The 25,707-nt window shown below is 50.3% G+C and overlaps 2 protein-coding genes across 2 annotated transcripts; both read left to right on the forward strand.

Moving 5' to 3' along the window:
• The first annotated feature begins 323 nt into the window (after positions 1–323).
• On the forward strand, positions 324–8,962 carry LOC138837962 (PRAME family member 12-like). Its single transcript, XM_070036956.1, has 5 exons — positions 324–396; positions 4,482–4,552; positions 5,466–5,762; positions 7,103–7,693; positions 8,130–8,962. Exons 2-5 carry the CDS (start codon positions 4,509–4,511, stop codon positions 8,695–8,697), a joined length of 1,500 nt encoding a protein of 499 aa, XP_069893057.1. The 5' UTR covers positions 324–396; positions 4,482–4,508; the 3' UTR covers positions 8,698–8,962.
• A 5,933-nt stretch (positions 8,963–14,895) lies between these two features.
• LOC138838453 (PRAME family member 12-like) lies at positions 14,896–21,461 on the forward strand. Its single transcript, XM_070037957.1, has 4 exons — positions 14,896–14,945; positions 18,227–18,526; positions 19,357–19,959; positions 20,809–21,461. The coding sequence occupies exons 2-4, from the start codon at positions 18,237–18,239 to the stop codon at positions 21,371–21,373; spliced, it is 1,458 nt and encodes a 485-aa protein (XP_069894058.1). The 5' UTR covers positions 14,896–14,945; positions 18,227–18,236; the 3' UTR covers positions 21,374–21,461.
• Positions 21,462–25,707: the final 4,246 nt, after the last annotated feature.

Raw genomic sequence — 25,707 nt, forward strand, 5'->3', positions numbered from 1 at the left:
TGTCCCCGAGGCTTTCCTTTCTGAACTCTGTGGACTGGAGTCAAAGTGGAAGAACACCTGCCCAGCCAGTTCAAGGCCTTGCGTTCAAGCTCTAGTTTAAAATGAACAGGCTGGTGGTTCACATTTGCAATCCCAGTAACTCAGGCCTGCCATGCCAACCCTGATCAGAAAAACACCAGGGAGAGGGGGGCGCGGGCCCTGTCCCGGCAGCTCTGCCGGAAGCAGCGCGTGTGGCGCCCCTGGCGGCCAGCGTCGGTGCGTGCGTCAAGGGAGGACGCGCATGCGCAGGAGGCTGAGCAGGGCAAGGCGCCCCAGCAGGAGATCGGGAGGTGGGCTTCGGAGTGAGGTCGCCCTGCCCTGCCCTCCTTCTGCTCCGCCCGCAGGGACCCATCGGTGGTAGGTGGGCGCCGCGGGGGTGGGAGCGTGCGGTGCTGGGGGACGGAGCGCGAGGGAAGGAACCTTCCAGAACGAGAGGCGGGAAACATGGTGGCCTCGGGCGGGAAACACGATGGCTTCCGGCGGATAACGCGGCCCAGTTCAGCCCCGTGGTGCCGTTCTTGCGGCTTTTCGTCGTGGGGGTGGGGGCGGGGGTTAGCAGGGAGGGCTCCGGGCCTGGGAAGGGAACGGGCGCGGCCTTACCTCGGTTACAGAGCCCGAGAGCAGGGCGGCATGGCGCCCGTGGTCCCGCCCACTCCGGAAGTGGGCTTGAGGAGGCGGAGGCCCGCGGCGGCCCGGAGGCCGGCGGTTCCAGGCCGGGCCCGGCCCCGGGGGCCTGGGGGTGGGGGGGAGGCCGGCCTCAGGCGCCCGTCAACCTGCCACTTAGAGGCGTAGGTAGGCCGTTCCCCTCGGGCCGTGAGACCCTACCGAAAAAGGAAAGAAGGAAGGGCTGGCGGCCTGGCTCACGCCTGTCATCCTAGCTGCTAAAGAGGCTGAGAGCTGACGATGGTGGTTCAAACCCAGCCCGGGCAGGAACGTCCGTGAGACGCAAAAAAATGGTCAGGGGCAGTGCCCAAGCCCTCAGTGGAGCTGCAGGACCAGCGCACGCGCGCACACACACACACGGTCCGAGACACAGCGTCTAGGCCCCAAGTACAAGTCCCAGGACCAGCACACACACACACACACACACACACACACACACACGGTCCGAGACACAGCGTCTAGGCCCCAAGTACAAGTCCCAGGACCAGCACACACACACACACACACACACACACGGTCCGAGACACAGCGTCTAGGCCCCAAGTACAAGTCCCAGGACCAGCACACACACACACACACACACACACACACACACACACGGTCCGAGACAGCGTCTAGGCCCCAAGTACAAGTCCCAGGACCAGCACACACACACACACACACACACACACACACACACACACACACACACACACACACGGTCCGAGACAGCGTCTAGGCCCCAAGTACAAGTCCCAGGACCAGCGCACACACACACACACACACACACGGTCCGAGACACAGAGTCTAGGCCCCAAGTACAAGTCCCAGGACCAGCACACACACACACACACACACACACACACACACACACACGGTCCGAGACACAGCGTCTAGGCCCCAAGTACAAGTCCCAGGACCAGCGCGCACACACACACACACACACGTTCCGAGACACAGCGTCTAGGCCCCAAGTACAAGTCCCAGGACCAGCACACACACACACACACACAAGGTCCAAGACACAGCACAGCGCCTAGGCGTGAGCGCACGTACACACACACACACACGGTCCGAGACACAGCATCTAGGCCCCAAGTACAAGTCCCAAGCCCTCAGTCGAGCTGCAGAACCAGTGCGCGCGCACACACACACACGGTCCAAGACACAGCACAGCACCTAGGCGTGAGCGCGCGTACACACACGCACACACACACAGTCCAAGACACAGCACCTAGGCCCCAAGTTCAAGTCCCAGGACCAGCACACAAACACATACAAAAAAGCTCAAGGACCCAGGACAAGCAAAACAACAACAACAAAAGCTCAAAGACAGCGCCCAAGCCCTGAGTTCAAGCCCCAGGACCGGCACAAATAAAGCTCAGGGACTGCACTCAAGCCCCCTAGGACAGGCATACACACACACCAAACATAAATAAAAACAATCTGCATTACCTGATTTATGAAACAACCCCTCTGTACATCACTTTAATAACAAAAAAAAATCTCATTTTAACAATAAAAAGATCTGTCGGGCACTGATGGCTCACTCCTGTAATCCTGGCTGTTCAGGAAGCTGAGACCTGAGGATTGCAGCTCAAAGCCAGCCCAAGCAGGAAAGTCCATGAGACTCTTATCTCCAACAAACCACCAGAAAACTGGAAGTGGCGCTGTGGCTCAAGTGGTAGAGCGCTAGCCTTGAGCTGAAGAGCTGAGGGACAGTGCCCAGGCCCAGAGTTCTAACCCCACATCCGACCAAATAATAAATAAATGATCTGATTTACAAATGTATCTTCACACAGATAGTTAACTCATCTACCCTAAAACGGTAGAGCTTTTAGCTTTATGGTTTTATAAATTGGATGTTGCTTTTGGACTAAAAGTTAAACATGTTCTATACAATTTTTTTTAGTTGGGTAAGTCTTCCTTCTTACCCATTTCCCATCAACACCCCCCCCCCCCCCAACCTGGGAAGAGCACGGGAGCTCCACTCGGGCCAGGTCAGCGTCTTTCCATCCCGTGCCCCAAGTGCTCATATAAAAGTGCTCTTGGTCCTCCCAGTCCTTCAGCAGTTCTGTCCCACGGACTGCGAGCGGCCTCCACGGCCGCGAGACTTGGGGCTGAGGGGCCGCGGGAGATTCTGTCCCGCATTCTTTGAGTTCTGTAGACGCCAGCCCCGCGCGCACCTCACATAGTGGGTTCGGGGCCACACCAGCCACACAGAAGCTTCTAGAACAGGGCAGCGGCGACTTTAGCGTCTGGCGTACGCAGCGTCCTGAGCTCTCCCCGGGGAGGCCCTGGCACCCCATCTGCCCCTGCTGACCGGGTGGGGGGGCTCAGCTCTCCTGACCAGGCCTCCTGACCGGACCCCGGGAAGGAAGCCGCCGCCCCCGGCTGGCTCTCCCTCCCGGGCACACGGCTCCCCACCCTCTACCTCCCCAGCCTCCTCTCTGCCCCCACCCCGCTCCTGCCCTCCCCACCCTTCCCTGTGCACCTCCAAACCTGAGCCCATGTGCGCGCCGGCCGGGGGCTGCGCAGTGCGCATGCGCAGGGCAGCAGGCCAGGAGGCGGCTTCAGAGCGGGTCTTCCGGCCCTGCTTCTCCTCAGCCGTGGTGGTGGGGCGCTGCAGGAGGCAGAGCCCGAGGGAAGGAACCTTCCAGAAGGAGGGGTGTCGGGAAGGTATCGCACCCTCCTTGGACCCCAGCTCCTCGGTCAGGATGGACTGGGTAAGAGCGCCTCACGTAGCATCCCGGTGGGCGGGAGTGGAGCCGTGGCCCGAGGGCAGAGCGCCAGCCCCAGGGAGAGCGGCCAGGCCAAGGCCAGGCCCTCACTAAGTCAGCAACACGCAGGTATGTCCTCAGTATACACAAATAATAAAGTAAAATAAGCTACCCTGGTGTCGGTGGTGCATGCCTGTAAATCCTGAGATACGAGGATCCCGATTCGAACCCAGCTCGAGCTGGGAAGCCCCTGAGACTCTCACAGGGAACCGCCCAAAAAACCGGAAATGGAGCTGTGACTCAGTGCTAGTCTTGAGGAAAAGAAGCTCAGGGACACACCAAGTTCCTCAGATCACAAGCCCTAGGACCAGCAATAATAATAGTAATAGTTGTAACAATAATATAAAGGGCAATGGGTGAAGCTACAACCTCCTGTAGAGCCAGAAAATGGCCAAAGGTCAGAACATTGAGACCATGCCTGGAATCGCAGCAAGCTGCTCAGGGGCTGAGATTGGAAGAATCCTTTCAGGCCAGCCGGGGCAGAACTGAGATCTTGCCCAAAATAACTAAATCCTGCACACCCTGCCCAAATAATAACAAGCTGCAATGCCCTTCTGAAATCTATCCACAGCAAGAAGACCGGGAAGAGAGCCCGAGCAACACACATGAGCAGCTGAGTTCAAACCCCAGCCCAGCTAAATATATAAAAGGTTGCATTCACAGGACAGTAGCAGAGGGTTTTTAAGGAAGAGTTAATTGAGGATCTCCAGTGCCCTAGAGTTCCCAAAGGGGAGAGGGCCACCCCTGCAGCCTTGCCCCTCCCCCCAAACATGTCTTGTGCCAAATCAACCTTTAAGCTTTCAGCCCTGAGTCTCCCTTTTTTAAAACAGCCTCCACGTTCATCCTCCCCCTTCCTGCTTGGCCCACCTCCATCATCCAGGGCATTTATGTACTTTCATGCGCACTGATAATTCCGGATTTATTTTCAGTGTTGAACTCAGGATCCCATGTTTCTAGCCGTCACTATACTACTTAAGCCATGAGTCCTGTCTGCTTAGCTTTTATTTATTTGTTTTTCAGATACAGAGTGACTTTGTCTTCTGCGGCATGGAGAGGTTCAGACTGTGGTCTTCCCTTCTGCAGTCCTCCAGGTAACTGTATTCACAAGTGATAAACTTGTGACAAAACTAATGACTTTAATTTTTTCCAGCCAGATTAAGTGAGGCTGGTGCTCTACGGTTAAGCTACAGCTTCATTTCTAGCGTATTGTTGGTTAATTAATGATACAAGTCTCACAGACTTTCCCGCCTAAGCTGGCTTTGAGACATGATCCTCAGATCTCAGCCTCCTGAGTATCTAGGGCTCCAGATGGGAACCATGAGCACTCAGCCAGTGATGGGAAGGTTTTCCCCTGAAAGAGTGGATGTGAGGGCTGGGAAGGTGGCTTAGTGGTAGAAGGCTTGCGTGGCATGCATGAAGCCCTGGGTTCGATTCCTCATTACCACATAAACAGAAAAAGCTTCAGGTAGCACTGTGGCTCAAGTGGTAGAGTGCTAGCCTTGAGCAAAAGAAGCTCAGGGGCTGGGGCTGGTAAGGTGGCTCAGTGGTGGAGCGCTTGTCTTGCATGCCTGAGGCCCAGGGTTTGATTCCTCAGAACCACATAAGCAAAAAGAAAAAAGCCGTAAGTAGTGCTGTGGCTCAAGTGGTAGAGTGATAGCCTTGAGCTGAAATGCTGAGGGACAGCACCCAGACCCAGAGTTCAGGCCCCATGACAGGACCCCCTCCCCCCCCCCCCAAAAAAAGAAGCTCAGTGCCCAGGCCCTGAGTTCAAGCTCAGGACTGGCAAAAAACAATGTTTTTAAGAGTGAATGTGAGGTGACAGGTCCCACCATGGCTGCTGTAATGGGCTCAGAATTCAGTGGGTGACACAGCACCTGGACGTGGATGGAAACTGAGGCTCCCTCCATTGGGTCTTTAATCAGGAGGGGGCAAGTTGGGATTGCTAACTTGCAGAGGACAGGAAAGGCACTTCGTGGATGCTGTCCCAAGATCCTTTCCCTCCAGGTTCATCAAGATGTACCATCAAGCCCCGCCCACACTGGTGCAGCTGGCGGCTCGGAGCCTGCTGACGAACCAGGCCTTGGCCATCTCGGCTCTGGAAGACCTGCCCGTGGAGCTCTTCCCTCCACTGTTCAGGGAGGCCTTCGCCAGGAGATGCACAGAGGCGCTGAAGGCCCTGATCCAGGCCTGGCCCTTCCCCTGCCTCCCCCTGGGGGCGCTGATGGAGGCATCAGACTTGGAGGCCTTGCAGGTTGCCTTGGACGGGCTGGACATGCTGCTTGCTCCGAAGATTTGGTCCCGGTAAGTAGTATCCAGGTAGTTGGGAAAAGAGAGCTCTACAGACCAGGGATGAGACAGCCGGGGTCGGGGAGATGAGGTGGTCTAGAGGGTTCTTCTCACACAACCCAGGAGTACCAGAGAGGCCAGGGCAATGGCTGAGCACATCCAGGAACATCTTCCAGGTGTGGAGGTCTCCTTAGAACAGACACAGAGACAGGAGCTTTCCCTGCACTTGAGGTGGGGACCAGGCTGGAGTCAAGGGGAAAGTGGAGGACAGGAAGTCAGAAGGGACAAGCTGCTGTCTGGGATGAGGGGAAGATCTCAGATGGAGGCCAGGCCTGGGGGCTCACACCCTGCAGCCCAGCACTTGGGATGTTAAGGGAGGACGATCTTGAGTTTGAGGAGTGGACTAAGTCTGATTTCCTTTTTTTGGGTCATGGGGCTTGAACTCTGGAGGCTAGAGCTTTACCACTTGAGCTACAATACCATTTCTAGTTTTCTGGTGGTTTATTGGAGATAAGAGTTTCACAGCCTTTCCTGCCTGGGCTGGCTTTGTACCATGATACTCAGATCTCAGCCTCCTGAGTAGTTAGGATTACAGGCATGAGCCAACAGCGCCTGGCTGATTTATCTATCTTTGTGTGTGTAAGCGCACGCGTGTGTGTGTACATGCTCACATAAGCCAGTGTGCAAATACTGGGGACTTGAACTCAGGGTCTGAGCACTGTCACTGAGTTTTGTCCCTTAAGGTTAATCTTTTTTTTGGGGGGGAGGGGGATGGTCCGGTTGTGGGGCCTGAACTCTGGGCCTGGGCGCTGTCCCTCAGCTCTCCAGCTCAAGGCTAGCGCTCTACCACTTGAGCCACAGCACCACTTCCAGCTTTTTTCTTTTTGCTTATGTGGTGCTGAGGAACTGAACCCAGGGCCTCATGCATGCAAGGCAAGTGCTCTACCACTGAGCCACCTTCCCAGCCCCAAAGTTAATCTTTACTACTTAATCCACAGCTCCACTACTGGATTTGGGCTCACCACTATAATCCTAGCTACTCAATAGGCTAAGATCTCAGGATTGCGGTTTGAAGCCAGCCAGAGCAGAAAAGTCTTGGAGACTCTTGTCTCCAATTAACTGCCCAAAAAAGCAAGAAGTGGAGCTGTGTCTCAAAAGGTAGAGCACTACCCTTGAGCAAAAAAAGGTCAGGGAAAATGGCCAGGCCCTGAGTTCAAGCCCTAGGACTGGCACCAAAAAGAAGAGAGAAAGAGAGAGGAGAGAGAGGGAGAGAGAGGGAGAGGGAGGGGGGTAATGGCGGGGGGAAGGTGGAAGGTGGGCTCTGCCTATATTCCCAGGCTCCTGTATTCCCACAGACGATGGAAACTGCAAGTTCTGGATTTGAGGAACCTGCATCACAACTTCTGGAAGCTTTGGGCCGGAAACGAGCCCTATGTCTACCCAGCACAGGCCAAGACTAAGAGGCAGAAGAGTCCAGCAGAGGAGAATGGGGCAGGGATGGAGGCAAAGCCACCCTTGAAGGTGTTTGTGGACCTGAGCCTCAGGCAGGCAGCCCTGGACCCATTCTTCTCCTACCTCCTCCTGTGGGTGGAGCAGAGAAAGGCTTTAGTGCAGCTGAGCTGTAAGAAGTTGAAGATCATCACCCCATACGTGCACAGGGTCAAGAACATCCTGGACAAGCTGCAGCTGGCCTGTGTTGAGGAAGTGGAAGTGAACTGCAACTGGACCCTGTCCAGCCTGGCCACTTTTGCTCCTTACCTCAGCCGGATGGGAAATCTTCGCAGCCTCCTCCTCTCCCACGTCCACCGGGCCGCCTCCATTGCCCCAGAGGAGCAGGAGCGGCTGGTCCTGCAGTTCACCTCTCAGTTTGCCCACCTGGGCTGCCTCCAGGAGCTGTCCATGGACTCTGTCTGCTTCCTGGAAGGCCGCCTGCACCAGGTGCTCAGGTGAGGGAGCCTTTGCTGTCCCTGGAAGTTTAGTGAGCACCTACTGTGCCGGCCACCAGGGATTGTCTCAGAGATCCAGACACCAGAACATTAGGAATGTCTACTTCTATCCTGTAGCCAGGTCTCCTCTTAGCACACATGTGAAGGCAGAGGTGGGGTGCATGTAAATAAATACAGAGGGCTAACCTGGGGTTCATGAAAGACAGAGGGTTTTGCTGGAGCGTGTGGCCTAGAAAGGGCCACCATACCAGGAAGCTATCTGGGGCAAAGATCCCCGGAGGGTGGCTGTGACTACAGTCAGGCTCTTCACCACACAGCATCCTGGCTGTGGTCACAGCAGCCTGGATCCCGTTCCCCATGGTCCTCTCCTTGGAGGCCATCCCCACCCTGCCTCTCCCCTTCAGTACTCAGATCTAACTGTTGGCTCTCTCCTCAGGTTCCTGAGGACCCCGCTGGAGTCCCTCTCAATAACCGACTCTCGGCTCTCAGAATCAGACTTGACGTGTCTGTCGCAGAGCCCGAGCATCCGTCAGCTCAGCGAGCTGAACCTGAGCGGTGTCAGGATGACTCGTTTCAGCCCTGAGCCCCTCCGAGTTCTGCTGGAGAGTGTCGCAGCCACCGTGAAGACCCTGGACCTGGAGGACTGCGGGATCCGGGACGCCCAGCTCACCGCCATCCTGCCCGCCCTGAGCCGCTGCTCCAGCCTCACCACCTTCAACTACCTGAGGAACCCCGTGTCTGTGACCGCCCTGGAGGCCCTGCTGGTCCACACTGTGCACCTGAGCCACTTAAGCCTGGAGATGTATTCTACTCCGCTGGAGGTCTACGGCCCCCAGGGTGGCCAGCAACAGTGGAGACTCAACCAACTTCGTGATAAGCTGATGGTGATGGTGGAGTCATTAAGACAGTCCAGAACAGTCTGGTTCAGTACCATTCCTCCCCCTGGCAACGAGCCACAGTTTGAAGCCCAAGCTAATCTGTGCTCTGGGTGTCAGCCTATCTAGTTGGGCATAGGCATTGGAAAAGAAAAAAGAACATAGGTACATCCTAGAGGGACTCAGAACTTGTGCAGTCTTGGGAGGGAAAAGGACAGGGCTGGCAGTGGGGGCAGCCTTGGATGGGAGGTGTTGACCTGGGGAGTTGAGAACCTTCAGAGATGCATGTTCTAACGGGGTTCAGAAATGGAATATTGAGTTTCTGGGTTAAAATTCATGTTTGGAGAGGGACTTGAGGTTGTTGCTCCTGTATAGATGGTTTTAAAGAAACAGAAATAAAGAGAATCTCAGTGTAAACCAGTTCATTTCTTCCTTGATCAGTTTGCCTCCTTTACAGTTTAAATACACAGATCTCTGGAGAACTGCTGGTGGGTGAGGCCCTGAGTCATCTGACATACAATGGGGTGTTGGCCCCAGGAACTCCCAGCTTCCAGTGCAGTGCTGCCATAACCTCCCATTGTGTACTTTCCTCTGGGCACTTCTTCCTTCTGGCTTCTGTGTCTGTTTGGTTCATAAACCACAGGTGGTTTACCTGAAATGTACAGCAGACACCCCCTGTCCAAACTCCAGGGTCACCTGGTGCAAGTTGCTGGGAGACCAAGATGGTGCGTGTGTAGGAGGGGCTTATTGGGAGATCCTTGAGTGTGTGCCCTCAGAAGGGACAAAGGGAGTTCTTCCTGAGTGAGTTCTCCTGGGAGAAACTTGTTGTAAAAGACTGAATTTGAGCTGGGCGCCAGTGGCTCACAACTAGCTACTCAGGAGGCTGAGATTTGAGGATTGCAGTTCAAAGCCAGCCTGGACAGGAAAGTCTGTAAGATTCTTTTTTTTTGGGGGGGGGGGTCCAATTGTGGGGCCTGAACTCTGGGCCTGGGCGCTGTACCTCAGCTCTTCAGCTCAAGGCTAGCGCTCTACCACTTGAGCCACAGCGCCACTTCTGGCTTTTTTTCTTTTTGCTTATGTGGTGCTGAGGAATCGAACCCAGGGCCTCAGGCATGCCAGGCAAGCGCTCTACCACTGAGCCAACTTCCCAGCCAGTCTGTAAGATTCTTAACGCCAATTGACCACCAGAAACCTGGAAGTGGCACTGTGGCTCAAGTGGTAGAGCGCTCATCTTGAGCTTAGGGAAAGTGTCCAGGCCAAGAGTTCAAGCCCCCTGCAACCAACAACAACAACAAAAAAAGACTGAATTGGACTAAGAAAGTGGCTTAGTGGTAGAGTGCTTGCCTAGCATTCATGAAACCCTCAAGCGATAGAATGCTAGCTTTGAGCACAGAGAGTCTCACCTATCCATGAACATGGGATGCCTTTCCAGTGTCTAAAGTCTCCTTTAGTATGTTCCTTTAGCACATTGCTATTTTCATTATAGGAGTCTTTCACATCATTGGTTAGTATATTCTTAGATAGCTTATGGGGGCAGGGCAATGAATGGGACCATTTTCCTGCATTTTTTTCTCATGGAATTTGTTGTTGATATGTAGAAAAGCTACTGGTTTTGTAAGATTTGTTCCCTGGTGCTTTCCTAGAAACATCAAATCTAATAAGAGTTTTGTTTTTTTTCTAATGCTGATACTAAGACAGGATCTCAGGGTCTGGGCACTGGTCCTTTTTTTTACTCAAGATTGGTGCTTACCACTTCAGCCACACCTCCACTTCCATAATCTTCCTGGTTAATTGGAGATAAGAGTCTCACAGAGGGGCTGGGATGTGGCTTAGCAGTAGAGTGCTTGCCTAGCATGCATGAAGCCCTGGGTTCCATTCCTCAGTACCACGTGAACAGAAAAAGCCGGAAGTGGTGCTGTGGCTCAAGTGGTAGAGTGCTAACCTTGAGCAAAAGAAACTCAGGAACAGTGCTCAAGCCCTGAGTTCAAGTCCTAGGATTGGTACACAAAAAAAGTCTTACAGAGCCATAGAGGTGGCTCCATCTATAATCCTAATTACTCAGAAGGCTGAGATCTGAGAACTGCTGTTGAAGCCAGCCCAGGCAGGAAAGTCCCAGAGTTATCTCCAATAAACTACTCAGAAAAAGCCAGAATGGCACTATGTCTCAAGTGCTAGAGTGCTAGCCTTGAGCAAAAAGAAATTCAGAGACAGTGCCCAGGACACATTCAAGCCCTAGGACTGGCCAAAACAACAACAAAGAAAAAAAAAAAAACAGTCTCACAGACTTTACTGCTCGAGCTGTCCTCAGATCTCAGCCTCCTGAGTAACTAGGATTACAAGAGTTACCACCCACCAATACCAGCTCTTTTTTTTGTCAGTCATGGGGCTTGAACTCTGGGCCTGGGCTCTGTCCCTCAGCTCTTCAGCTCAAGTCAAGTACTCTACCACTTAAGCCATAACCACTTCTGGTTTTCTGGTGCTTAATGGAGCTAAGAGTTTCATGGAGGGGACTGGGAAGGTGGCTCAATGGTAGAGTCCTTGGCTTGCATGCATGAGGCTGTGAGTTCGATTCCTCAGCACCACATAAGCAGAAGAAGCCGGAAGTGGCCCTGTGGCCCAAGCGGTAGAGCACTAGCCTTGAGCTGAAGAGCTCAGGGACAGCACCCAGGCCCAGAGTTCAGGCCCTATGACCAGCAAAAAAAAAAAAAAGTTTCATGGAGCTGGGCGCTGGTGGCTCACGTCTGAAATCCTTGCTACTCATATGGCTGAGCTCTGAGGATCATAGATCAAAGCCAGCCCAGGCAGGAAAAGTCTATGAGACTCTTATCTCCATTTAACCACCAGAAAACTGGAAGTAGCGCTGTGGTTCAAGTGGTAGAGCACTTGCCTTGAGCTGAAGAGCTGAGGAACAGTGCCCAGGCCCAGAGTTCAAGCCCCACGACCACCACCAACAACAAAAGAGTTTCATGGACTTTCCTTGCCAGGACTGGCTTTGAACCTCAATCCTCAGAATTCAGCCTCCTGAGTAGCTAGGATTACAGGGGTGAGCCACTGGTGCCCACCTTCATGCTTTTAATTTATACAATCTCTAATGGTTCTATGTTCAGAGTGCTTTGAACCTTTTGTGTATATTTAAACCCATCAGGCGGCTTGACTCAGGACCTGGGCTCTGTCCCCGAGCTGCCTTTGCTCAAGGCTACCTCTCTACTCATGAGCCACAGCTCTATTTCTGGCTTTTTTGGTAGATAATTAGAGATAAGTCACACAGACTTTCCTGACCAGGTTGTCAAACCTTGATCCTCATATCTTAGTCTCCTGAGTAGCTAGGATTGTAGGTGTGGGCCATTGGTGCCCAGCTGTCTATGCATTTTTATTTCTTGGTGCCAATACTGGGGGTTGGTTCTGTCCCTGAGCTTTTGTGTTCAAGGCTAACTCTCTACCACTTGAGCCATTTCTAGCTTTTTGGTGGTTAGAGATAAGAATCTTGTGAAATTTTCTACCCTGGCTGGCTTTGACCCATGATCCTCACATCTCGCCTCCTCTTTAATAGCTAGGATTGCCAGGCTGAGATCTGAGGATCACAGTTCAAAGCCAGCCAGGGCAGGAAAGTCTGTGAGACTCTCATTTCCAATGAACTACCATAAAAGTGGAAGTAGCGCTGTGGCTCAAGTAGTAGAGTGCCAGCCTTGAGATGAAGAGCTCAAGAGGCCCAGAGTTCAAGCCCCACAATCAACAAAATAATAATAATAATAATAATAATAATAATAATAATAATAATAATAATAATAATAATAGTATTACAAGGATAAGCCACTAGCACTGGGCCCTTTTTAAATTTGGGTTTTTTTTTTTTTTTTTTTTGGTGGGTCGTGGGGCTGGAACTCTGGGCCTGAACGTTGTCCCTCAGTTCTTCAGCTCAAGGCAAGTGCTGTACCACTTGAGCCATTGTGCCACTTCAGGTTTTCTGGTGGTTTAGTGGAGAGAAGAGTCTCATAGACTTTCCTGCCCAAGCTGGCTTTGAACTGCTAGCCTCAGATCTCAGCCTCCGAGTAGCTATGATTGCAGGCGTGAGCCACTGGTGCCTGGCTCTTTTCACATTTTTTTTTACAACCACTGAATAGGTAGCAATTACTCATGCCTGAGAGATGGGAAATAAATAATGGGAACATAAAATGGAGGGCAAGATTACAACGAATCTGAGAAACAGCAGAGGTCATCCAATGTCACAACTTGGGTTTTTAAAATTTTTATATTTAACCCACCTAAGAATTGATGATTGGCTTTATTGTGGTTTAAAAGGAAGAGTTTCAAAACAATAGATTTAACCCACCTTGGCCGGGAAAATCTTGGCCTAGAGGTCAAATGTTAATGCAGCAAAACTCTCTACAGCCTGGGGACAGCAACTGTCCCTTGGGCTAGTCTTGAGGAGAGATCTAATGCTCTGAGGCATTCTCTCCTATCTTAGAATCCAGAAAACTCAGCACCACCTACCAGATGTACAAGGTTCTTATCCTAAGGCCCAACAAAACCTATCCTGAGACGATGGACTTAGAGAATCTTGGGCCATCTCTGAAACCACCTTTGATTGGGACTATTTCCAAAACTTCTCTCTCCCTATTCACCCCCAATTCTCTCTGTTTAACCTAAGGCCACTGCTGCACCCCTCAAAATAGCAGAAAATGGCTGAAGATGGGCAGAAGTGCTTTCATCCTGAGGTACGTCTGTGCCATGTCTTCTTCTTTGCCACATTTCTTCCCTAATAAACTTACCTACTACTTTTACTGTGTTTGACTCTTGCCTGAATTATTTTTTTGGCCAATCCTGGTGCTTGAATTCAGGCCCTGGGCACTGTCCCTAAGCTTCTTTTGCTCAAGGCTAGCACTCTACCACTTGAACCACAGCACCACTTCCAGCTTTTTCTGTTTTATGTAGTACATAAAACAGAACTCAGGACTTCATGCATCCTAGGGAAGCATTCTACCACTAAGCTCCATCCCAGCCCTTGCCTGAATTCTTTATAGGTAGGAGGAAAGAATCAAGGTTGAGTAGCTGCACTAACTACCGTAAAACTACCACATGACCAAATCCTACATTAAGTTTCTAGATCTTGAACTAATGTTAGAATGCTAGGATTCCAGAGGATTCCTGAACTTCTCAAGATATTTGAGAAGGGGGGGGGAGGGAGAGAGAGAAAGAGAAAGAGAGACAGAGACAGACAGACAGACAGACAGACAGACAGACAGAAACTAAAGGAATTAACTTGATTTTGTATGATGGGCATTGCTGTCAACAGATGTTACCTGGAGTCAGTGGTATACACCTGTAATCTCAGCACTAAGGAAGAGACCAGAGGATCTTCAAGGGGAACACTGGTGGCTCACCTCTATAATCCCAGCTACTCAGGAGGCTGAAATCTGCAGATTGAAATGTGAAGCCAGTCCAGGCAGGAAAGTCCATGGAACTCATCTCCGGTTAACCACCAAAAAGCTAGACGTGGAGCTGTGATTCAAGAAATTCAAGGACAGCACCCCCCCCCCCAAAAAAAATAAAAATTTAAAAAAAGAAAAGAAAAAGATCTCCACTTAGAGGTCAACCTGGGCAAACTGGAAGTTTGAAAAAAAAAAAAAAAAAGAGTGGGCACAAGGTAAACAAACGGAGCAGTGGACAATGTGTCGTATGGGCCAGAAGTGTGGGCCATGGAATTCCATCACCTCGGGAGGTAGCCATGGCAACCATTGGGGACCACAAGGGATGGATTAGATAGGACCTCAAGGGCTAGATAGAGCACAGGATGGAGCCACCTACAGCACCCACAGGAGCAGTGGAGCAAGCCCTTTGGCAAGTGGGAGGAGCTTCCTGAGCGGAAGGACAGTCTGCCAGGCCAGGCCAGTCTCAGCTTCCTTGCAGGCAATGGGCGATGTTGGCCTTCTCACTTTGATTTGGGTCTAGCTCCCAAGCCCGGATGTCACCTGTTCACCTAGACCCTGAGCCAACTGGAGAGCCTGCTGGGCCAGGTGCACGCCCAGGTCCTCAATGTCACCCTACACATGGCCACACTGCAGCTGCCGCCACCCAAGACTTCATCATGTGTTCCCGAAGTGGGGGCCAGGATGCTGGGTGGATCCTGCTGCATGATCCCCCAGTTGTGCTCAGTCTGCTACTACAGGTGCTTTATGACATAGTACAGAACAGACCATCAGCTGCCTGGACAAGCTACATGCGGGCAGCGGGCAGTGAGGGCAAAATCCACAGTTCTAGCCACCGCTGGGGTCTGAGAGCCCGAGGCCTTGCTGCCAACCCGCTTTGCTTCAGGGCCAAGTACACCAAAGCCAGCGACTCCTGTGTCCTGACTTGGCACCAGATCCAGTGGTAGACAGGTCAGCTGCCATCCTGGATATCCTGGTTCCACCCTACAGCCCTACCCATACCATTTCTGGTTCTAGAACACCCCGCGCCTCCCTCCACACACACAGGGACATGGAGACCTCAGGCTCCAGTGTGGCCTATATGGAGCAGCTTGGCTCTTGGAGATCCTGAAATCTGACCTTGGGTCCTAAGGTCCTTCCTTGAAGATAGATAGCAGCTACTTGAAGCACTGGGCCCTAGGCTTGACTAGCCCTGATCAGGGCCTGGCTGCCCAGTCTGGCAGTGCAGGGCTCTCTGCCTGCTTCCTCTGTGCCCCCAGCCTGAGTTGTACAGGACAATGTTCTCAGTGGGAAACCATTCAAGAGCACAGAGTAAAGCCTTCCCTGGTCTTCCCTTTCTCCCAGGTGTTTCTAGCAGGCTTGCTTTAGTGTGTGTGAGACTCCCTATCGGTGTATCACACAGAGGGCTCTGGTTTTGTCTCCTCTTCTAGATCTAAGGTCTTCCTGTGATGTAGATTATGGCAGTGCAGGTGTTACAGAGCCATCCTCATCCCCCAGGGGCTTAGTGTACCCCACAGAGCAAGGACACCCCAGATGAGGGCTTGAGACTTATTGATGCACATTTAGGCTCTTGTCAGTCATCCCTGACACCGAGCCTACGTCCTGAAGATCTGGTGCTCAGCCAGCTCTTTCGTGGCTTCTCAAAGTTCACTTCCTGATTTGAGTCCAATGTTTCTGAGTATTCAGTTTGTCTTGCTCTGCTAGATCACTCCGTTAATTTAGGAACAGTTGCTCCACAATTTTTTTTTTTTTTTGCCAGTCCTGGGGCTTGAACTCAGGGCCTAGGCACTGTCCCTGAGCTTCTTTTTGCTCAAGGCTAGCACTCTACCACTTGAGCCACAGTGCCACTGCCAGCTTTTCCTGTGTATATGGTACTGAGGATTCGAACCCAGGGCTTCATGCATGCTAGGCAAGCATTCTACCACTAAGCCACACTCCCAGCCCCAGAAGAAAATTTTCTGTATCCAATCTCCAACATGAAGGTCACAGAGGAATAAAACCCTATGGAGTATGGAGAATCAACTTGACTCTCCCTCAAGCCCTTTCCCCTTCCCCCAGGAACTTCTCTAGCCATTTGTTAAATCTAGAGAAAGCTTAAAAAAAAATTCAATCAGTGTGAACTGGGTGGAGCTGGAGGACTTTAATGAGATGCTGCCTTCTAATTGGATACCAGGAGTTAAAGGGGGAAGTATAGTGGTAAAGATAAATAAAGACTCCCAGATCTCAAAGACAAACAACTTTCTGAAATCCTCGAGTCACGGCTTGGTCTTGCTGAGTTCAGAGAGCTTCAACCACCTGCACCACGTCTGGTAAGTCTTTTGCTTCCAAATGAATTATCAGGCCCTCTTTCGAACCAGGGCAGTGGTGTCAGGAAGCCCAGATTACCCTTGAGAATGTTATTGTTTTGCTGCTTTCGATGAACAGATTTATGATTCTTGGTTGGACTCCATATGGAGCTTTGTCCTCAGTCCAAGTATTTTGATTTGCACTATGGTTTCTGTCATTTTAAACTCTTAAAAAAAATTTTTTTTTTGGGGGGGGTTCTGGTCGTGGGGCCTGAACTCTGGGCCTGGGCGCTGTCCCTCAGCTCTTCAGCTCAAGGCTAGCACTCTACCACTTGAGCCACAGCGCCACTTCCAGCTTTTTTTTTCTGCTTATGTGGTGCTGAGGAATCAAACCCAGGGCCTCAAAAAGCATGTAAGGCAAGCACTCTACCACTGAGCCACCTTCCCAGCCCAAACTCCTAAATTTTTTTAAAGCAAGTTTATTGGTTTGTATTGGCTCTTTTTAAAAAAAGAAAAAAAAGTTCATTTATGGTTGGGATTTTGATTCTTTATTTTGGTTTTGTTTTGCAGTACTAGGGTTTTCTAAACTCAGGATCTTGTACTTGGCAGACATGCTTTTTTGCCACTTGAGGGTTAACAGAACTTTTGCTATCAGTTGTTTGGTATTGTGATTTCCTGGGTAGCTGGAAGGAATTAAAGGTAGGGCAACCAACTGGGCTGATAGGTTTGAGTTTGTTTTTGTCCCAGTGCTCTTCAACTTCCACCTGCCTTAATTCTGTCCTGGAGTAACTTGGATGGAGGGTCTGGCCAAAGAAGCCAGGCCTGTATTTTGACAGCTGAAAAATTCCATTTATTTCCTTTAGTGATTGTTGAAGAAACTGGGAGTCCTGTAATCTTACAAGTTCAACTCCCAGGGATTTTTGTTGTGGTGGTTATGGGTTTTTTATTGTTGTGGTTGTTTTTAATCTTTCAAAAGTTCCACCAGAACTGGTCTTGTCTTTGTTAGAGAGCTTTAGTGGAAGCTTACCACCTGAGCTTGGAGAGATAGATCCCACCTGCTCTCCCACCTCTCCAGGCTGATGGAAGAGGAGGCCTAGGGTCTGCCGGGTGCCTGTCTTCTCAGAAGGCCCAGATCTGAGGATCATAGTACAAGGCCCCCTGGGCAGGCAAGTCGGTGAGACTCTTATCTCCAATAAGCCACCAGAAGTGGAACTATGGCTCCAGTGGTAGAGCACTAGCTTTGAGCAAGAAATCAAGGACTGGGCCCAGGCCCCCTGAGTTCAAGCCCCAGGACCAGCAACACACACACACAAATACAAGTGGGTGTGTATTGCTCAGGGGTGTACAGCTTGATGGCTTAAAAGATGAGGTTGGATTCCTTTCCATCAGTCCAAGACAGGTAGTACAAGACTTCTTGTGTACAATATTTTGCCCAAGGTTATGGGGAAGATTCTTGCTTCTGCTGTGGTTTTGTTTGCTTGTTTGCTGTTTGTGGTGCTGGACCTGTGCATGATAATCAGCCCTCTAGCACTGAGCTCCACCCTAAACCCTGTGCCTATCTTGAAGGCGGAGCCTTGCCCTGATCTGTCTCTTCCCTCTGCTCCTCTAGCATGGGGAAAATCTCTCAGAGTCAGCCTTAGGTTGGACACATAATGACCAAATACTAAAACAAAATCATGGGGTGAGCTTTCAGGTCCCTCAGTTCTATTACCATGCCTGGAACTCAGGAAATGGATGGTTAAGTGGTAAACTGGACAAGGGCAGTCCTGATGCCCTTTGTGTCAGAGCTGTGGCTTGGACGCCATCAAATCCTGAGTGGAAATGGCAAACTGAGGACTCTTCTACCATGGCCAAAGTAATGGTCCTTGGATGGGTGAGAAGGGGTTTCTTAGCCTTGTCTCAAAGGAAACATCTTCTCGAATGCTGTTCCGGGATCTTTACCTCCAGGTTCATCAAGATGGGCGATCAGGCCCTGCCCACACTGGTACAGCTGGCGGCTCAGAGCCTGTTGGAGAAGCAGGCCTTGGCCATCTCTGCTCTGGAGGACCTGCCCTGCGATCTCTTCCCTCTGTTGTTCATGGAGGCCTTGAAAAGGAAATGCACAAAGGTGCTGAAGGCCATGATGCAGGCCTGGCCCTTCCCCTGCCTCCCTCTGGGACCCCTGATGAAGAAGACATTAGACATGGGGACCCTGAAAATTGCCCTGAGTGGGCTCAATATGCTGCTTGCTCAGAAGGATTGGCCCAGGTGAGTGGGGTCCAGCCAGAGAGCTGGAAGTGAGAGCTGTGGAGCTTAGGGAAGACTGAGTTGAGAACCAGGAGAGTGGAGAGAAAAGCAAGTGATGGTGCTGGGCAGATTAGAGAGGCCTGGGCCTTTTCTGGACTCTGTCTGGGCCTTTTCTGGGCTCTGTCTTCTGGGAAGAAGCTTGTGAGCAGAGTGCAGTGATGGATGCAGGGGTGGCTGAAGGAGCTGCTGAACGAAGCAGATGTATCCGCCGCCTTCCCCCCAAGCTTTGCCATTGGGAACCAGGCTGGATTCAAGGAGAGAAAACAGATTACTGCCTCTGTAGCTCAGAGGAAGCACCTTTACCCAACATGCATCAGGGGCTAGATTCATGCCATAGTATTATTGAGAGAGATTTATAAACGGAAGGGAAAAATTTTTTAAAAGAAAGGAAAGGAAGACTGGTCAAATACAAAAATGATGTGGCTTAGGTTCTATATATTAACAGCCCAGGCTGAATCAGGCACTCTGCTGAGGAGGCTGAGATTCAAGGATCTCTCTGGGTATGGGACCTCTAACATGATCTTTTTGTTTTTTGTTTTGTTTTGTTTTTGGCCAGTCCTGGGGCTTGCTCAGGGCCTGGACACTGTCCCTGAGCATCTTTTGCTCAAAAGCTAGCATTCACTTGAGCCACAGTGTCAATTCTGGCTCTTTCAGTTTATGTGGTACTGAGTGAGGAGTCAAACCCAGAGCTTCATGCATGCTAGGTAAATACTCTACCACCAAGCCCCCTTCCTAGCCCTCTAAAATGATCTTTAACTCCCCCCCCCCCCCCGCCCCGGATTTCTCCACAGGAGGTGCAAGCTGCAAGTGTTAGACTTGAGAAAAGAAAACCAGAGCTTCTGGAATGTGCAGCCTCAAGCTGTCTCCACTGACTGTGGACCACCACCACTGAAGAAAAGAAGGAATGACTTAATGGAGTCCCATCCAGAGCCAGGGGAGAAGCAGGTCTTGAAGGTGACAGTAGACCTATGCTTGGAGCTCTGTGACCTAGATAAACCTCAAACTTACTTGTTTGAGTGGGCGAAGAAGAAGAAAGGCTTGGTCCAGCTGTGCTGTAAGAAGCTGCAGCTTTGGGAGCATTGTAACTGTACAGTGAAAGAATGGCACCCATACCATCTCCTGGATATAATGGAGCTGCTGCATTTGGAGGATTTGGAGCTTCATTATCCCTGGAGCCTGTCCAGCCTGGCTGTATTTGCTTTCCAACTGAGTGAGATGAGAAATCTGCACAAGCTCTTCCTCTCCCACATCTACATCCCTGTACAGATGACTTCTAAGGAACAGAAGCAACGGATCGGCGTGTTCTTAACTCACCTGGGCAAACTGGACTGCCTCCGGCAGCTGCATATGGATCACGTAGCTTTCCTCAAAGGCAACCTGCAGGGGGTGCTCAGGTAAGGATGAACAGGTCAGCTCTGAGGCTTCATCTGGGACAGGTGGTGTGCACCCTCGGAGAGAAGGCAGTTGCTTCTGGGGTTAAGGCAGAGAATAGCATGGCGGGGGGGGGGGGGTGGAGGTGTGGTACACTTCAAGCTTTCAGGTTCAAAGTCAGGAACCCACAGGAAAGGAACCCCTGCAATGTTGCCAAACCTGGCCTGGATTTGCCCTTCTTACAAGGAGCCACTGGTCTTGTGTGGCCAGAGCTTGAGGGATGAGCTTGACTGTGAAGGAAAGGAGCTGTAGAGTTGGAGGACTGAGCTACTCAACGCCTTCAACCTCCAATGGGGTGACAGGTGAACACATTCTCTACCTTTTGTTTTTGTTTTGTTTTTATTCAGTGGTATTAGGGATCCACTTCAGGCTTAGAGCTTGCTAGGAAGGCACTCTGCCACTTGGCCCAGGCATCCTGCCCATAGACTGGCCTGCAGGATCTTTTTTTTTGGTTAGTCGTGGGGCCTGATCTCTGGGCCTGGGCGCTGTCCCTCAGCTCTTCAGCTCAAGGCTAGTGCTCTACCACTTGAGCCACCACACCACTTCTTGTTTTCTGGTGGTTCATTGGAGATAAGAGTCTCGCGGACTTTTCCTTCCCCAGGCTGGCTTTGAACCATGATCCTCAGATCTCAGCCTCCTGAGTAGCTAGGATTATAGGTGTGAGCCAACGGCACCTGACTGACCTGTAGTATCTTTGCTGTCCGGTGGTCAGAGCCTTTATGACCAGAATATTGAGGTTTTTCCTGATCCTCATCTAGTCTAGTCTAGTCTACCGTCTCTTTGGCAGAACTGATTTCTTGATCTTTCCTTAGGTGTCTGAAGACCCCACTGGAGTCCTTGTCAATATCTTACTGCCAGCTTTTAATATCAGATTTCAAGTGCCTGCCCACATGCCAGAACATTGCAGAGCTGAAACACCTGCACCTGAAAGCTATCATCCTGACCTGCCCTAAGGCCCTCCAACAACTTCTGGAAAAAGTTGCATCCACTCTGGAGACCCTGGACTTGGAGAACTGTAAGATGTCAGACTCCCTGCTCACTGCCATCCTGCCCGCCCTGAGCCGCTGCACCCAGCTCACCAAGGTCTGTTTCTATGGCAACAACTTTTCCATGCCTGTCCTGAAGAACCTGATACAGCACACCGCCCAGCTGAGCCAGTTAACTGAAGAGATGTACCCAGTCCCTCTGGAGAGCTATGACGAACCAGATGCTCTCCGTGCAGAGCTAGGCTCCCAATATTGTACCGAGCTTATGAATACGCTGAGGGACTTGAGGGAGCCTCAGAAGGTCTCATTCAGTGTTGACCAATGCCCTGAATGTGGCTACCGCTGCTACTATGACATGGACTGTCTTCTTAACTGTCAGATGAGTGATTAGCTGGATGCAAATAGCACATGCTTGGACACTGGGAAATGAAAGCCAAAATAGGGACTTCTGGTCAGTGATATGGAACTTGACTTTCAGACCATTGCCCAATGGGAGTAAAGGTTGACATGGGGAATGATGGGACATTGAAACTTGTGTTTTGCAGTCAGAAAAAGAGCTTGGTGTGTTGTATGATCCCTGAAGCCTGTCTTTTCTGCCTTCTGTGGCTGGATTAAAAGACATCTACCATTGTTACTGTGTTTGCTCATTTCCCTGACCTCCCCCACCTTCAGTCAGTCATGGGGCCTGAACTCTGGGCCTGGGCACTGTCCCTCAGCTCTTCAGCTCAAGGCAAGCACTCTACCACTTGAGCTGCAACACCACTTCCAGTTTTCTAGTGATTAATTGGCAATAAGAGGCTCATGGATTTTCCTGCTCAGGCTGGCTTTGAACCTCGATCCTCAGATCTTAGCCTCTTGAGTAGCTAGGATTATAGGCGTGAGCCACTAGTACCCATCTTGGGGTCTCTTTCGGGGGCGGGGGGAATGTATGTGTGCATAAGTGTGTGCACATTTCAGTCCTAGGGCTTGTACTACATGGCCTGGGTGCTGTCCCTGAGCTTTTCTTTTTTTCCAATCCTGGGGCTTGAACTCAGGGCCTGGCACTGTCCCTAAGCCCCTCTCTGCTCAAGGCTAGCACTCTACTACTTTAGCAACAGTGCCACTTCCAGCTTTTACAGTTTATGTGGTACTGAGGAACTGGACCCAGGGCTTCATGCATGCTAGGTAAGCACTCTACCTCTAAGCCACATTCCCAGCCCCTCCCTGAGCTTTTTTGCTCAAGGCTGGCACTCTACAACTCCAGTCACAGCTTTGGCTGGGTTTGTGTGTATGTGAGAGAGAGAGGGAGACTACTGAAACATGTGAGAAGAAAACCTGGTGAAGAGAAAGGGGTGATGTAGCTCACAGAACGAGGTGGTCCAGCCAAGATTGGGTGGTCCCATCACTTCTTGACTTGGGGCTCTGTTGTCGGTGCTGGATGGGAAGTCTATAGAAGGGAAATGTTCATGAACCAGGAGACTGAAATACCAGCATTCCCTCCAAACCCTTTCAAGGGCATTAGCACAATGAACTCAGGACCCAGCACTGGGCCCCATCTCGTTCTCTACCAACTGCCCAGTAGGGTGGACATGGACTCATCCTGGCCATAGCCATTAATCTAGAAGCTTCTAGAAATGTGTCCCTGACTACTGTGAATCTCCTGGAACATGAGGTAAATGACAATGCAGTGTGGGCTTAGGGTGCCTGCCGCTCAGTGATGAGGGCTGAGCTGTTGTGTGGAGCCCTGAGATCCCATCACTAGCACAATAAAAAAAAAAAAATTACAGAGGTTCATTGAATACCAGAGATGATTTCCTTAAGACCTGACTGAAAAGGCCAAAGTTAGGAAAAACACTGAGAGGTGATCAAGTTAATGACCACTGGGGTGGGTGTCAGAAGAGAGCAGAGCTAAGAAGCTATTCTGTTGACAATTTTTGTCCAATCCATAGTCAAAAGTTCATATCCTAGCACTGGTGGTTCAAGCCTGTAAACCTAGTTACTCAGGAGGCTGAGATTTGAGGATCACAGTTTGAAGCCAGCCCAGGCAGGAAAGTCCCCATGAGATTTATCTCCAATGAACCACTCAAAAACCAGAAGTGGAGCTGTGGCTCAGTGGTAGAGCACTAGCCTTGAGCAAAAGAAAGGGACGACATCCAGGCCCCAATTTCAAGGCTTATAAATAACCAAAAGCAGAAAAACAAACTTTGTCTTCTAAAACATACATGGAAGCCCAGGAAAAATGACTTGCAAAGAGCTATTTTTTTCTATTTTAACTTATTTAATTAATTTTCAAGTACTGGTGCCTGAACTTAGGGCTTGTGTGCTGTTGCTTTTTGTTCAAGGCTTGTACTCTACCACTTCAGCCATCCATCTGCTTCCATCTTTTTGCTGGTTAATTGGGAGTAAGAGTTTCATGGACTTTTCTGATCAGGTTGTCTTTGAACCTTGATCCTTACATCTCAGCCTCCTGGGTAGTTCAGATTACAGGCTTGAGCCACTGGCACCTGGCCAGCTACAAGGGACCATTTCCTTCTGCTTTAGGCACCAAGATATCGAGAAAAAAGAAAAAAGATGGGTCTAGTGGTCCATCTTCTAATCCCAGCAGTAGAGAGTATAAGGCTTGAATAGTCTAATCTGGTCTATATACAGACAGTGATTGTCCAAAACAAAGTAATAAGTACTATCCCTTGGAAATGACTTCCTATCCAAGACTTTTCCCCATGTCCTGTCCTGTCCTCTGTCCTTAATCACTAGTCCTGCCAGGAGAAAGCCTCTACAATTTATAAAAGGTGATCCTACCTGCTTAGCCGTCATTTGCCACCTGCCACCCAGCCCTACTGTTGACACTTAGGGGATTTATCCCAGAACCTGGTACTCTGATTTTCTTCATAGAACTTTCAATAACTCAGTAAATACCTCATGGGACCAAGATCCCTTGGTCTCCAGAGTTTCAGTTCAGGACTGTGAGCTCAGATCATAGATCAGCTAGCATGAGGATGAGGTCCTGAATCAACACCAAAAACTATGATGGAAACATGCAAAATCCTCAATCTACTCTTTGCTTGCTACACAAAGGTATTCTCTGTTTTGCTTTAGAAATGGTATCTGTGATCTTCATAAAACTATTTCAAACCTAGAGCTGGGCACAGGTGGTTAGCTCATTATTTTATTTTATTTTATTTTATTTTTTGTCCGTGGTAGGGCTTGAACTCTGGGCTTGGGCACTATCCCTCAGCTCTTCAGCTCAAGGCGAGCACTCTACCACTTGAGCCACAGTGCCACTTCCGGTTTTCTAGTGGTTTATTGGAGATATGAGTCTCATGGACTTTCTGCCCTGGCTGGCTTTGAATCGAGATCCTCAGATCTCAGCCTTCTGAGTGGCTAGGATGACAGGTGTGAACCACTGACACCTGGCTTGGCTAGTTCATTTTTAATGCATTCTTTCCATGCCATGTAGGTCAACATTGAATTTCAAGTTAATTTTCCATTTCTTTTCCATTACTGGGGCTTAAACTAAAGGTATCACACTCTTTTTGCCAGTCCTGAGGCTTGAACTCAGGGCCTAGGCACTGTTCAAGGCTAGCACTACCACTTGAGCCGTAGCACCATTTTTGGCTTTTTCTGCTTATGTGGTACTGAGGAATTTAACTGAAGGCTTCATGTATGCTAGGCAAGCACTCTACAACTAAGCCACATTCCCAGCCCCAAGTACTGCACCCTTGCTAGGCTTTTTCACTCAAGGCTGGAACTCTACCAATAGCACCACACCTCTACTTCCAACTTTTGCTGGTTAATTGGACATAAAAATCTATCAGGCAGGTAGCTCAGTGGCAGAGTGCTTGCCTCACATGCATGAGGCCCTGGGTTGAGATCTGAGGATCCTGGTGTGAAGCCAGTCAGGACAGGAAAGTCTCTGAAACTCTTATCTCCAATTACCTTCCAAAAAAATGCCAGAAGTAGAGCTGTGGCTCAAGTGGTAGAGGGCTAGCCTTTAACACAAAACCTTAGGAACAGTGGCCAGGCCCTGAGTTCAAGCTCCAGAACTGGCAACAACAACAAAAGAATCGTTTGGATTTGTCTGCCCAGCCTGGTTTCAAACCATGATCCTCAGATTTTAGCCTCCTGAGTAGCTAGGATGTCAGGCCTGAGCCACTGGTGCTCAGCTTTAGAGATGTAATTTAGGGTCTTTGGCTTAGTGACTTAGTGGTAGAGTACTTGCCTAGCATGCATGAAGCCCTGGGTTTGGTTTCTCAGTACCACATACACAGAAAAAGCTGGAAGTGGCACTGTGGCTCAAATGGTAGAGTGCTATCCTTGAGCAAAAGAACCTCAGGGACAGTGCCCAGGCTCTGAGTCCAAGTCTTAGGACTGGCAAAAAAAAAAAAAAAGTGGTGGAGATGTAATTTAAGTGGTAGAGTGCTAGTCATGACAAAAAAAAAAAAAATCCACGAGCCCCTATAATCCCATGGATACACATACACACACACACACACACACACACACACACACACACACACACACACACACACACACAAATAAAGTTGCATACAATGGGGTTAGTGACATTTTCCTAATTCATCTTAACTTTAAATAAACAAAAGGAAAAGAAGGAGAGGGGAATGAAAGAAAAGAGGAGGTAAGGAAGGATGGAAGGAGAGAGGGGAACAAGGAAAAGATGGACAAATGAAATAAGGAAAGAGGAAATGAAGGACAAAGGTGAGAAGCAAGTGCAGTAACTTGGGCCTA

Source organism: Dipodomys merriami, unplaced genomic scaffold (assembly GCF_024711535.1).
Source record: "Dipodomys merriami isolate MVZ:Mamm:240054 unplaced genomic scaffold, mDipMer1.0.p SCAF_28, whole genome shotgun sequence".
Classification (NCBI taxonomy): Eukaryota; Metazoa; Chordata; class Mammalia; order Rodentia; family Heteromyidae; genus Dipodomys; species Dipodomys merriami.

Excerpts from the sequence above, each read along its gene's own strand:
- LOC138837962 (XM_070036956.1), top strand. The coding sequence starts at position 4,509 with ATGGAGAGGTTCAGACTGTGGTCTTCCCTTCTGCAGTCCTCCAG. Across the intron at positions 4,553-5,465 it reads TCCCTTCTGCAGTCCTCCAG|GTTCATCAAGATGTACCATC; the intron begins GTAACTGTATTC and ends CTTTCCCTCCAG. Across the intron at positions 7,694-8,129 it reads CGCCTGCACCAGGTGCTCAG|GTTCCTGAGGACCCCGCTGG; the intron begins GTGAGGGAGCCT and ends CTCTCTCCTCAG.
- LOC138838453 (XM_070037957.1), top strand. The coding sequence starts at position 18,237 with ATGGGCGATCAGGCCCTGCCCACACTGGTACAGCTGGCGGCTCAGAGC. Across the intron at positions 18,527-19,356 it reads GCTCAGAAGGATTGGCCCAG|GAGGTGCAAGCTGCAAGTGT; the intron begins GTGAGTGGGGTC and ends ATTTCTCCACAG. Across the intron at positions 19,960-20,808 it reads AACCTGCAGGGGGTGCTCAG|GTGTCTGAAGACCCCACTGG; the intron begins GTAAGGATGAAC and ends ATCTTTCCTTAG.